Source organism: Vipera berus (assembly GCF_964194415.1).
Source record: "Vipera berus genome assembly, chromosome: 3".
Taxonomy (NCBI): Eukaryota; Metazoa; Chordata; class Lepidosauria; order Squamata; family Viperidae; genus Vipera; species Vipera berus.
Genome location: NC_138204.1, coordinates 55,877,020 through 55,890,408, shown reverse-complemented (window position 1 = coordinate 55,890,408; position 13,389 = coordinate 55,877,020). Strand labels below are relative to the sequence as shown.

Genomic DNA, 13,389 nt, shown 5'->3' with positions numbered 1-13,389 from the left:
ATAGTAAATCAATCCTTGAAATATCAAAGTGCAACTCCATCAAAAGTAACTTATTTCTGATAATCCAGTCCTCTCCAAATGGTTGTTATCTACAATATATCTTCACCTGTCTACCAGTCAGGTGTAATGATACTGGCACACATATGTGGATATGCTAGGAATATCCAGCAGTAGAAACTTTCTGGAAACAAGAATAAATTGAGTATATTTCATTTTTTTTCTTTAAAAAAACTGAACATCAACAAAAGCTGGATTTACAGATCAGCCTGTGCACTGATTCCAATAGAGATGTATTGTTCCTAATTATTTACTTATTGTGGGCACCAGAAAAAAAAAACCTATCTTGCAAAAAATATGGGATCTTGTCACTAGACCTATGCTACTATGATAATTCTGTTTTACTAGATGAAAAATAAATGCAGATACATCTTATGCTTTCTGGAACATACTTATTGCTATCGGAGCTATACATGTTTCAAAAACTATTGGAGAGGTTATAGGTCCCACACAAGCATAGCATTTCTCTGCTCTACATTAAAATTACTTGGATTTTTAAACTAAAAAGGGTGCAAACTTCTTTAAGAATTATATTAACTTTAAAGAGTGAGGTCCTTAAAGCAATGTCATCTTTTATTCAGACTCACATGGAATCCTGAATAAAGTTGCACACCTATTATTTATTGAAAACAAACATACAAATAAGGAATGGCCAAGAGCTGCTGTCCCTGTGCAAATTTGCAAGTATTTTTCCTAATCATCTTGAAACATGTACATCATACTACTTATTGTTTATACAACAAAAAGAGGAAAAAAGGAAGAATCCTCCATAATCATAATCCTCCATGTGATTGAATGATACTCTCTACTATAGGTATTTTCTATTGTAAGATGGGAAAAATATTCATTTCATTATCTCTATTCACAGTAGGTTGTTTTGTATGATGTTTGATATCCTAGGATTCCAAGTTATGATATTTCCCTTTTGTTGTTTCTTGTGTTATGCATGTCAAATAAAAATATTTTAAAATGATAAAGCAGGCTTGAAAACTCAAGTTGCCTGGAAATCTGGCTAGTAAAAAAAGAAGGTCAAGACTGCGAAAGTCAAAGCCAAAGAGAAAGAAACACTAGATACCAAGAAAGAGGTAGTCAGCATGCACATTCCCTGAATACAGACAGCTAAGCAGTTCCTTCCACACTTGACTCATAAACATTTTGGAAACTGGGATTCATTGAGACAATTTTTTGCTTGATGCTACTTGATAAAACTCATGGCAATTAGAAAAAGGGGAAATGAAAGATGTTTAACAGAGTACAGTAAGTGAACCAAGTGAGGCACAAAATTACTTTTGACTGCTGATAGCTAATGGCTGGGTAAGAATCTCATCTGTGAAAGTGCCAATACACAAACAGCAAATTAACATTAGAAGAGGTTAAAATAAAATGAAACAATGGAAGCATAAAAAACCTGAATGAGATAAAAATATATATCAACATGTACCTACATATTATGCACAACGTCACGTTTACAATGTTCATACAGGCAACACGATTACATTGGCAATGCCTTGATTAGGATGCCTTGCAATGTACAAAGGCCAGTTGTTCATGCTGATATGATGAATATCAGGTCCTTAATGACATAATTCAAATGTATTTTTTAAAGGATTGAACGAATAGATTATTCTCATAATGCTGAAAGCAGTATCACTTTGTATATCCAGAATTAAGAGAACGTTTGGCAAGCTGTTTTCTTTGTAATATTTACATATTTACATACATCTAAGTTCCAGGCATTGTCTTTTAGCTTTCCATTTGAACCAGGCTTGTTCTGAAGTTGGTATACAGGTCTGTAATGTCAGTTCCACAAAATGACTGCTTAGTTTTAAGAGCATAATCTTTCTCGTCACATTCTATTGCTTTTCTCCTGCAAGATTCCTGATAATTTAATTATTCAAATCTTTGTTTATAACCTTGAATCCCATTGATGAGCTACTGGAAGAAGAATAAAACGTCTACTTCCTCTACTAGTTCTCCATTCGGAAGGATCCTCTATAGTGAGTGCTTTACAGTGGTTGATGGGCCACTGGCTTAAGCATCTAGTATATGTATGTGTATGTGTGTAAAATAATGTGCACCAGTATGCAAAAACCAGCAACTTACGTTTTTGTCTCAGATGTTGGGATACAAGTGCAAATAACACTCCTCATCATGACATTACTGCACATATGTCATCTTAATATAATCCCAGTTAGCTGTAGATGACCATGGACACTGAAGTAATATTAAACATGACTAAAGTGAATGTGTAGACTGACTAGAGAATCTGCAATGATTCCCTTGTAATTTAATCATTACAGAAATCTCACATGCTTGCAATATAGAGCAGGGCTGGAAAACCCTTAATGATTAGAAATAAGGGAGAACAAGAAGTGCTGTGGATGAGTTAATGATATCATATAGTGGGTGTGGATGGGGTAAATATATTTTTCTTTCTTTTTTTTTACTTTTTAAGCTGTTTTAAATTTATTTTAGGAGTGATGCTATAGTCCTGTGTGTTTTCTTGCCTCAAAATGATGAAATATCTTGTTACTGGTTTTCAGCACAATATTTCTGAATTTTGTAGTGGTCCTTGCAATGTGGACATGCAACTCTGTGATTGCAGTTTGCCCATCCTACATCCTGCTTTGGCACAGAGATATAAGCATTATCCAGAAAAAGTAATACCAGAGACCTATCAACTAAATTCAGGGACTTCTTCCCTATTTCTATCTTCAGTGCCAACTTAACATGCAACCTTTAGCTGCAGACTGGGATCTACAACTGCTTATAATATACTATCAGGATTAACTTCCCTTATTACAGGGTAGGCAAATAGCTCCTCCACACACATTTCTTTCTGTTGCTAATTGTAGATGTATTTTAATTTGCAAGTGGATGGAAGTGTTTTTAATGAAACAGTCTTGAGACGCCTAATCACTTTTTATTCCCTAGAATGTTTCTAGGCCCAACTTCAACCCAGAAACAGTAATACAGGAAGGTAATACAACACGAAATAGCAGGCAGTACTTCATTCTGCTGTTGACTCTAGTGGACCTGAAGAAAGAAATGAACTTCTCTGCCATGTTTAGTAAGGCAGCCAAAAGAGGACTATGAAGGATCTAGGGAAAAGTTCATGAAATCACCAGGACTAGGATAAGAATGGTGTTTTGATAGGTTTGAAAAACCAAGTCAGAAGTCTACAGACAATAAGAGAGACCGTGAGGCAACAATGAGAAGATAGAGTAGGAAGGTCCGTTTACCAATATGTATGTTGAGTTTTTAAATACATATGTTATGTAAGAGAGAGTATAAGTTATCTGGAGGTATTCCATGAGGGAGGGAATCACATATGTGTGATAGAAGTGGGGGGTAACAGAAAGAGTGGGGGGATCCTAAACTGGGGAAGCTATAAGTTCAAACGAGTGGCTGCATATTTTGATTTAAATAAATTAGGTGATAAAGCTGGACCAATCACAGTAGGTATTTATAGAGAACGGATTACCCCATTATATATTTTTGTGATATCACCTATCACACGCTCTCAAAATGCAAATGTGCTTAGCAAGCTAAAATATTGCACTGTAACTGCACAGGCATCATATATTGCTCAGTTACACATAGCCCTGCATCACAATTCCTATCTATCATGTTTCACATCTGTATTACTCTTTGTTTCTATGGTCTGCCTGTTCTTTTCGTTTAAGAACAATGACTAGGAAAGAACCAATTGCTCCCTATTAATTCATGTACTTGTTCAGTAGCTGATGCCAGTTCTAGAAATATCGCCACCCAGTATTTTCTCCAATATCTAATATTTATAATATCTACATTTGGGTATCATTCGATCTAATCCATTGGTCTGACATCATACTTCCATAAACAGGGCTACTGGAGTCCTTATGAGTGACCTAGTAATGAGAAAATGAAAGGATATTCCAATCACAAGTGGAGCAGTTCCACCCTGAGCTGATTCTGCTTGGGAATGCATTGGCTGCACACAGAAAGCTCTGCTGTTATTGGCATCATTTGTTGCCCCACGGAGTCCCTAAATTCTTGACAGATGGCACAAACAGAAATGTCTCACTCCCACCCTGAATGTTTTCATAAAAGCAAGCCCTCAAATCACCAGTGAAAGCAAGCTTAACTTAGAGCTCTTTGATAGCCTTAATCTGCTTACGTGCTACATTCTGAGCTGCCAATAAGTGAACTGAGCTTATCCTTCACTAGCACATGGGCTGAGAAGAGAATAAAAAGCAATCCGGCGTCAGACATCTTTTTATCTGGCCATCTGATTAATTTTACTGTTGCCTGGTACTATATAGTCTGAACATGCAATATGGTGCATCATACTACTTAATTCAGCATTCATTCTCTGCAGAAGGTGTTAATGATTTCCCTTACTTGCAGAGATTGGAGTTGCTCTTTTCCAAATGAATTCATAGAAATCTGCAACAGCAACAACATAATGTATACAGTGCATGGACAGCTGGATGTCCTGGGATGTATGGAGGAAATATGAGCAAGGTTGTTTCTCAAAGGGATATGAGCACATGCAGAGCAGGGATATGGATGCTCAAGGTTCAGAGATGGAATACCTTGTTTACAGCAGAATGGAAGGTGGGAGAGGATGCAGTAAAACTCAGAGAGACATGTCAATACATCTTGTCTGTTTGCTTTCCCCTGTAAATCTGTGGGTCTACCTGTTGAAAGGGCATGAGCTGAAAGAGAAACAAGACTTACCCTGGCCAAATGGGCCCTGCTTCAGAACCACAGCTGGCTTGTCACTCCTCATTTTCTATAGACAATGGTTCTAATCCCCCATTAACTCACACAGTGGAAACAGCATTTCCCCTTGCTTACATTCCCATAGCCACACAGAGACACTTACTGGACTGTGCTGTTCGAGCTTCCAAAATTGGAGTAAGGACTCCTAGACCTTGTTCAGACCGGGCACCTAGTTGAAACCTGTAGAGTGTGTCTGGCTTGAGTCGATCAACTGCATAAGATGAAGTCTGGTCAAATTCCACCTTATGCTAGAAAACATAAGAGTCGTTTTCTTGTTATTTGGAGAGGAAATAAGGTAAGCCAACCTTTAATGCTTTTTTGTTCTTAAATCATTTGCCCATCAATACTTGCAGGTTAATCGAGTCAATGATACAACCCAAATTAATGAACCCAAGTTACTGAAGTTGCATATTTGTAGGAAAATCATGATCTTCATATTGAGGACACTAACAAAGCAGTCTTGTGCTCTTCAGAAACAAAATATCTATTAGAAATGCAACCACAGCATTCTGCAACATGTCAGTGTAAAAATGTCAGGAAAGCAAGGATGGATTTTACCTCCCAGCATTTTGTTATGTTAAGTAGCTTTTAAATCAGCGTTTGAGCAATTGTAATATAGAAACTTTACACACACACCCACACCATAGGAACCCAATACATGTAGTGTCCAGAAGGGATTTTGGATACTATTGTGCATTCCACAATTCTGTACAGGTAGTCCTCAACTTACAAGAGTTCATTTAGTGACCGTTCAAAGTTACAATGGCACTAAAGTGACTTATGACCATTTTTCACACTTATGACCTTTGCAGCATCTCCATGGTCACATGATTAAAATTCAGATGCTTGACAACTGACTCATATTTATGACGGTTGCAGTGTCCATGGGTCATGTGATCCCCTTTCACAACCTTCTGACAAGCAAAGTCGATAGGGAAACCAGATTCACTTAACAACTGTGTTGATAACTTACACCACAGTGATTCACTTAAAAACTGTGGCAAGGAAGGTCATAAAATGGGGCAAAACACTTAACAAATGCTTCACTTAGCAACTTAGAGCCTTAGTCTAGTATTATCCCACCTAATCCTTAAAGCCATTATTTTAGATATTAGTTTATTGACAGATAAAAAGAACTTTCAGAAACTGAAGTCCCTAAAATGTTTCATAATGCAAAACAGCCTATATATGAGACAAGCTATGGCTGGTTTTCACTTCCAAACCATGGTTAACCATCATAAGGACTAGATGGAAAACCTTTGAAACTTCATCTAAGCATTCATGACAAAGGGAATGCTTTCAGTAATTATTGCTTATGGCCAGGAATCCAAGTGATTGCAAGAGTTCTTGATTCTCCCTCTCACCCAGAAATATGTATAAAGGTTTACAACTACATGACACCTTGTTTTTTTAGAAGCTGTTTCCAACAACAATCTTCTGCATGCAGCTATCTTTTGACAAGAATCTAACTGGTACTATAGAAAAACCTGCCTCACTTCCATAGGAATTACAGTATAGCAATCAATTATTATGTTTCTTACCTGGATCCCATTTGTTCCTTCCCAGTATATCAGCTCATACTTGGTGATGCGCTCTTGAGAGGCTGGCAGCCAAGTCAACATGATCTGTGTATCTGATTCGGCCTCAGCTTGGAAGTCTGCTGGTTGGGCTGGAACTAGGGACCAATGAAATATGACTCAGTGGAGGTAAATCTGAGGAACATTAGAAAGTGTCTAAGACACTAATGTCACTAATCTAACCTTACAGCATTTTCATAACCTTGTCAGCTAAGCAATGTCCATTTTTGACAAACATACAATGATGATAAAACAACAAACTATTTATAATCTGAAAAAGAGCACTTTTTCCTCAATCCTAATTAAGAAGCATAACCTTGCTCCTCAGTGAACAAATCCCATGTCTGGACCACACCATGATCACTATTCTTTGCCTCAGATGTCTGGTCCCTGAAAGAATTAGAGCAAACCAAGACATGGAGGGGACAATTTTAATTCTCACTTTTTCCAATCTATTCCTCCCTGAAAGTGTTGAGATGGTAACTCCCAGAATTCTGTATCATGCAATCTTAACAGACCTGAGGGGTTATCAGACTGGGGGAAAGCTAACTTATACCAGATATACTTACCACCCTGCTGGGTCTTGACTTGAATAACATCAGAAGGGGGCCCATCTCCTACTGAGGTGAACGCCAAGACACGGATGCTATATGTAGTTTCAGTTATCAAACTGCCCACAGTGGTGAGATGACTGTCATCAGTGTTGTGCTTCTGCCACATGCTGAGTGGTAGATGGGGATCAGTGGTGTAGTACACCCGGTAGCCTCGAATCAGTCCATTAGGTTCTTCAGGTTGTTCCCACTGGACCAGCATTGTGCTAGCACTCAGCATCCGTGCCTGCACTTTGAGAGGTGGGCTTGATGGAGCTTGTTCTCCTGTCCGTGCCTCAACCAGTTCACTAGGAAGGCTCCTTCCAATGTTGTTTACAGCAATAATGCGGAACTCATATTCTGAGAAGGGGCTTAGGCCACCAATACTATAGCGGGTGGTGGCCACACCATCCACTTCTTGGAACGTTCCCTCCAAAGATTTGGGCTTATATTGAATGACATAGTAGGAGATGGGATCTGCATTTCCAGAGTCCCAGGTGAGAGTAACACTGGTGGCTGTTGTTTCAGTCACTAATGGCTCTGCTGGAGGCTTTGGCAGAGCTGAAAATATGAAAAAAAAATCATTCTATTAATGCAAATGATACAATGCATAAAAATATAAATGAGGTTCAAAATCTCCTTAACATTCTGTTGAGACTCTGGAAAGAGTACAGAGAAGAGCAACAAACATGATTAGGGGACTGGAGGCTAAAACATATAAGGAACAGTTGCTGGAATTGGGTATGTCTAGTTTAATGAAAAGAAGGACTAGGGGTGACACGATAGCAGTGTTCCAATATCTCAGGGGCTGCCACAAAGAAGAGGGAGTCAAGCTATTCTCCAAAGCGCCGGAAGGCAGGACAAGAAGCAACGGATGGAAACTAATCAAGGAGAGAAGCAACCTAGAACTAAGGAGAAACTTCCTGACAGTTAGAACAATTAACCAGTGGAACAACCTGCCTCCAGAAGCGGTGAATGCTCCAACACTGGAAGTTTTAAAGAAGAGACTGGACAGCCATTTATCTGAAATGGTATAGGGTTTCCTGCCTGAGCAGGGGGTTGGACTAGATGACCTCCAAGGTCCCTTCCAACTTTACTATTATGAAGTCTATAGTTCTTCTTTAAAGGCAGAAATAATTTTACTGGAACATACATTTTATATTACACACTACCACATATTACTTGGAGTGGTTTTAATGAAAGGGTAAACATAGCAATCATATTATTAGATGTGTTCACAGAACCTATTGGTGGCTGGTTAAATAACCATAATTTAAACAAGAATCCAAGTCAGCTTTCAAATGGAAAAAAAGTTATTCAGCTGGAGTACCCTTCAGAACTTTTGTTCAGGGCCAATTCACCAAGATGATAGTACTTGCACTGTACTACTATTACAAGAACAACGTACTTATGGAATGCAAAAATTGGTGGGAGGTGCATTTGGGTGGTGGGATATTACAGCATCCTGGCCATGAAAACTCCAAGCATTAGCAGAAAAAGTCACAATCTTCCTGCACTATTAGATAAGAAAATCTAAGGCCAGGATTGTGATCTGGGATTCTTTTATATAATGATTTTATGACAGGATTATAGATTAATTAATCAATATATAGGTACAAATAAGAGAAGAGTTACACCTGAGAAATTAATATAGAACACATCTGTGAGCTTGTTTATTTGAGATTTGTTCTCCATTCTGATGTTTGAGTATCTGTTTTGTAAAGTAAAAAATAATTAGATAACCAAATGAGAAGAGACGTTAGGTGTCTGGGACAGAATCTGCTCTAATTCCACATTTTATATTATATATAAAGCATTATTTGGCCAGAGTCCCTAACGAAAAAATAAGAATGAAAAATCTGAATATAATCTAGGAAAAGATAGGTGTAGCTGTATATACTTTGTCATAATTTCTTTGGACATAATCTGGACCTTCTTACCTTTGACAGTAATCTGTGCTGTTGCATGGATTACTCCCAGTGAGGACATGGCTTCACATGTATAGTTGGCTGATTGTGTAATATTGATCAGTTCTAGAACATTCCTGCCCATTGGCATGTCATCTTCTTTTGTTAATTCCACATCTCCAACGATCCACTTCACATACGGCATTGGAGACCCCACTGCTACACACGTGAGGTTCACACTCCCTCCAGGCATCACCTCATGGTTACTTGGAGGGATTGAAAATCGAGGAGATACTCGCCGCACTGAAATAAGGAACAGACAACTAGTAGGGTCACAGCCACAACTTGCATGTTCATTTTTTATTTCAAAGTTGATGGGGTAATGGGGACATCAAAACTCATCCTATTGCAGTAGTAAATCTCTCTAGAAAAAGAATATTCTGTGCAAGAACTGTTTGCTAAATTTCATGTCTATATGCTTCCTTTTTAAGTCACATTGGCATTATTTTCATCAGGAGGTCTGGCATGTTACATCATGTCATGATGAATCTTCATTTCCCCTGCATCCCGTCAATTAGAAAATAAGTTCATTTTCCAATCCATAAGGTACACTAAAATTCTGCCAGGTGGGATTATTTAAGTAGTATCATTGCAAAGTGGTCTGCAGGCCAAATCTATGTTATAATGGCAGGTACAATTTCCCCCCCAAAATTATTCCATATATTATAACTAGGTAAAACAGCATTCGCAGAGAAAATGTAAAGGCCCTAGGCCATATGCAAACCTAGTTAGCATTTCATTTTTGGAAAGAAGTTCAGATCCATCTTAACAGCATAGCACTTGGACAATGGATCCTTCCCGCCTTTGGAAAGCACTCCAAGGACGAATCACACCCCTTATTCACTCCTGCAGTATTCTTCACTTGGTTTGGAGGCAAGCTTTGAGATGTACCAAAGCTTGCTGATTATTAGCTGAACCACTTCATCTAGGGGAATGGTACATAAATGATGCTCTTCTCTAAGGCCAGTGTTTCTGGCCAATTTAAACAAAGACAAAGAAACATAACTGAGCAGAGTAAATCTTTGCTTCGTCTGGGCAAATTCATTCCAGGCTTTATTTAAAAAGGCTTGTGTTCCATCTCCTCTGGGAAACCTGTTTCTCCAACGTGAAGTCAGTGTTTATACATGTGGAATCCTCTCTTCCTTCATAGTACAGCCTCTCCAATTCATACCACCTGATTGTCAAGCAAATAGCTGAAGGGCAGAGAATCTATAGAAAAGACCCATCGGGAGGGGGGTGACTGAGCAAAGCTTGCTCAAAGGGCTATGGTCTACTGGGTGTGTTTTATGCTGGACTTCTTTCATGTTAGAAAGGGGCAGCTACTACCATGTGGGTAGTATAGTAGAACTAACAAAACTCAGTTCAGGTTGACAGGCTAACAGTACCCCTAATAAAGTTTTGGCTGAGTTCTTTTTGATGGTTCATCAGTCCAGTGGATTCGCAGAAAGAAAACTGGCACAGAAGGCCTCACAATACCATGAACAACAGAATGAAGATTTGAGGATAAATGAAACAATACTGTCAGCAATATGCATACTATACACCATCTTGGAGACAAAAAAGGGGACACATTAGCTTCATAACAGCTGGAGGAATAATAATGTACATGTTTTCAAATGTGTAAAAACAGGTTGGCTTTTTTTTAATCAATCTCAAATCAATAGTTTACATGCATGGCTGCCAGTGAGAAATTTGTTACCCAACTGAAAGGAAGTACTTTATAAACACAAATAAAGCAAATAAAAAGGGGTCATGTTAGCTCTAACACAATTATCCAGATATTTGATGGACATGGCAATGGGTCAACATGATGGGGTGGTTGTCCAACATAGCCTGGATCTGATCGGCAAGAAGCAGGACTCTTCTCCTCCCCATCCCCCCAACAATGAACATGATGCTAATAGAGGAACAGTTTGCTCATATATTAGGATTTCAATACAGTGGACCAACCCACTTCCCACCCCTTCCCCAACTAAACTGGTCTCAAACAAAAACAAGCTTTAGGAATAATGCTACAAACTCGTGCGTGGCAATTATTCACTGACTTGACATGCACCAGACAAACAAAAGGCTGAAAAGGGAAAGGAACCAATATATAAAATGTGAACAAAAAATCCCCCATCGGGAGTGGTGGAAGTGCACAAAAATGCAATTACGGAAGTCAGAAATGAAACTGGGAGAAATTCATGCAGAAGAATCAAACACGATCAATAGCATGCCTTTACTGAAAACCAAGCAAGATAACTCCTGCCTCCTGTTCAGGTTATTTAAACCACATTCAGACATATGCATGCATGCTCAGTAGTTAAAATTAAGTTAGTTTTGAGAGAACAGAATTTCAAGTATCGGCTCTTGGTTATCTTCCTTTGTTGCCATAAAAGAGCCTGTCAGGACTACGCTAGGAAGAAAGAACACAGCTTGAGAATCTGCAGATAAGAGCTTAAGTTCATTCAGCGGAAGTGCTATCGAGAAAACCTCTTGCCCTTTTTGAAAGCTGCTGTTTACTATTCTAGTGGAAGGGGATGAGAAAAGGTTATTTGACAATATATCAGACATGGGGCTCTCCTAGCCTAGTCCCAGGATAAATGGCAATGAAAATCATTCCCCCTTTCACTTGCTGCAAACAAAACAAAACAAGGGGGGAAAGAAAATTTAAAGAAAAGATCTAGTTACCGGGGGGACGGGACACCATTTCTCCAAACAACTCAGCCAAATGCCAATCTCATGACTGAAAACAGGTACACACCTCCCTATAACACTGACCCTAAGCAGGTAATCTTTTTCTTCTTCTTGTGGTGACCCAATTTTGTGGTAACAGCCTCACATTTGGGACAGGGCTTAAAGGTACAGGAATAAGGTTGTCCCAGATTATTTTTTTCATAGGCTATTCTGTTTTGAGCCTTTGGCTAAACGAATACATTATTTTTTTCCCATTACAACATTAATAATCCATACGTTGGCCTCCATCCATCCTAAGAGAGAGGGGAATGGTGCTTCTGTTGCCCAAAAGGAGAAAATGAGAGTGGGAGGAACTGCTAGGTAAAAAATTCAAGATGTCAGATGTCAGGCTCTGCTGCCTTCCTTAGCATCTCCTCAGTATTTTTGTTCCTCCCAGTCTGATTAGAAATAACCATTAAAAGTACAGTAAATCAAACTTCAGTTCTCACTGTGCACAAGGGAAGAACCGGGGCAAAGCAATCAATAGAAGCTCAGGTTCTTCCTTATTAAATAAGGATCAGGGGAAAGCTATCCTTCTTTCCCATTTTTAAAATTTATTTTAAACCTCACACTGAGGTCTTCAAGTCTATAAAAGAGCAAAAAATGGGTCTGGTGATGCTATGGATTGGATCAGAGATGCTATAGTCAAGTCCAAGTTGAAATTCTTGAACTCAAAATATAACACTAGAGCAACTGGCAACTTTATTTCCCTGAGTTCAATAGGACATGAAGTAGACTGTTGATCAGCTCTACAATTCTTTGGCACAGCATAGCACAGCTGGGGAATGTCACTTATGCAACATCTATCCACATGTGCTGATGTTCTTCCAGGCTCTAATCTCTTGTTCTTCCCTGTTACTAGAGTGGAAAGTGAAGCAGAGCCGTCAATCAGTATTACAACATTTTGACAGACAACTGTGCAGCTCACGAAAGTCACTTACACAATGTGCACATGTGCCTAATTCCTGTCAGGATTTAGTTCTTGGCCCTTCCTGCCAATGAAATCAGTTACTTTAGGAAATTCCAATCTGCCAATTACAGAAATCTTCATCCAATTTACAAGCAGATACCATATTTTAAAACTACTTTTCCTTGACCTGTCAGGAATTGCTACAGGTTGGGGATTTTTTTTAAAAAAAAATAAAAGCAAGAAGCACATTTGTGAAATGCTACTTTAGGATAATATTCAGGATTTCTTTTAGCAGATTTTCAGAGAAGAAATGCACTGCCAGCCTTCCCAGGGTATGGAACAACATATAGCTTGCAAAAGATAAACATTCCCTACTGAGCTGAACATGTAGTGTGGGCAATAATTTATCAAGTTATTAAGTAAGTGACACGGTCTATCCCAACCTACCACAAAGCAATGTAGGTAGGAAGAATACCCCAAAAGAGACTAGATTTCCATTGAGAGGTTGGGATGAAGCAAACAGTACTACAGAGTATTAATAATTCAGCATGCAATAAATGTACACTTTTCCTGCATCCAGGGCCAATGAGCATGATGTCTCTCACATCACAGTACTGTAGTGGCTTCTCAAATTTAATCAAATACTGAGGTCATTCTATTCAAAGTCCTTTCCCCAGCATTTTCCAGCTTCTTTTTAAGAATTTCCAGATACAAAGCAATTGCTTAATACTGGGATGTTGTAACAATAATTAAATGGTTACAACAAAACTAAAATAAATACGAGTCGCTAGAAAAAAACAGCG

General features: G+C 38.6%; 1 protein-coding gene across 5 annotated transcripts in view; it reads right to left on the bottom strand.

Annotated features, from left to right (window-relative positions):
• The window catches only part of PTPRF (protein tyrosine phosphatase receptor type F), a 528,476-nt gene that overhangs the window by 80,212 nt on the left and 434,875 nt on the right, over window positions 1-13,389 (bottom strand). For all 5 annotated transcript variants that reach the window (XM_081322272.1, XM_081322271.1, XM_081322273.1 and 2 more), the window contains 4 exons: window positions 8,932-9,201; window positions 6,971-7,552; window positions 6,366-6,499; window positions 4,928-5,072 (listed from right to left, as the gene is read on the bottom strand). In XM_081322272.1, coding sequence (XP_081178398.1) covers window positions 4,928-5,072; window positions 6,366-6,499; window positions 6,971-7,552; window positions 8,932-9,201 — 1,131 coding nt within the window. The remainder of the gene's footprint in view (window positions 1-4,927; window positions 5,073-6,365; window positions 6,500-6,970; window positions 7,553-8,931; window positions 9,202-13,389) is intronic.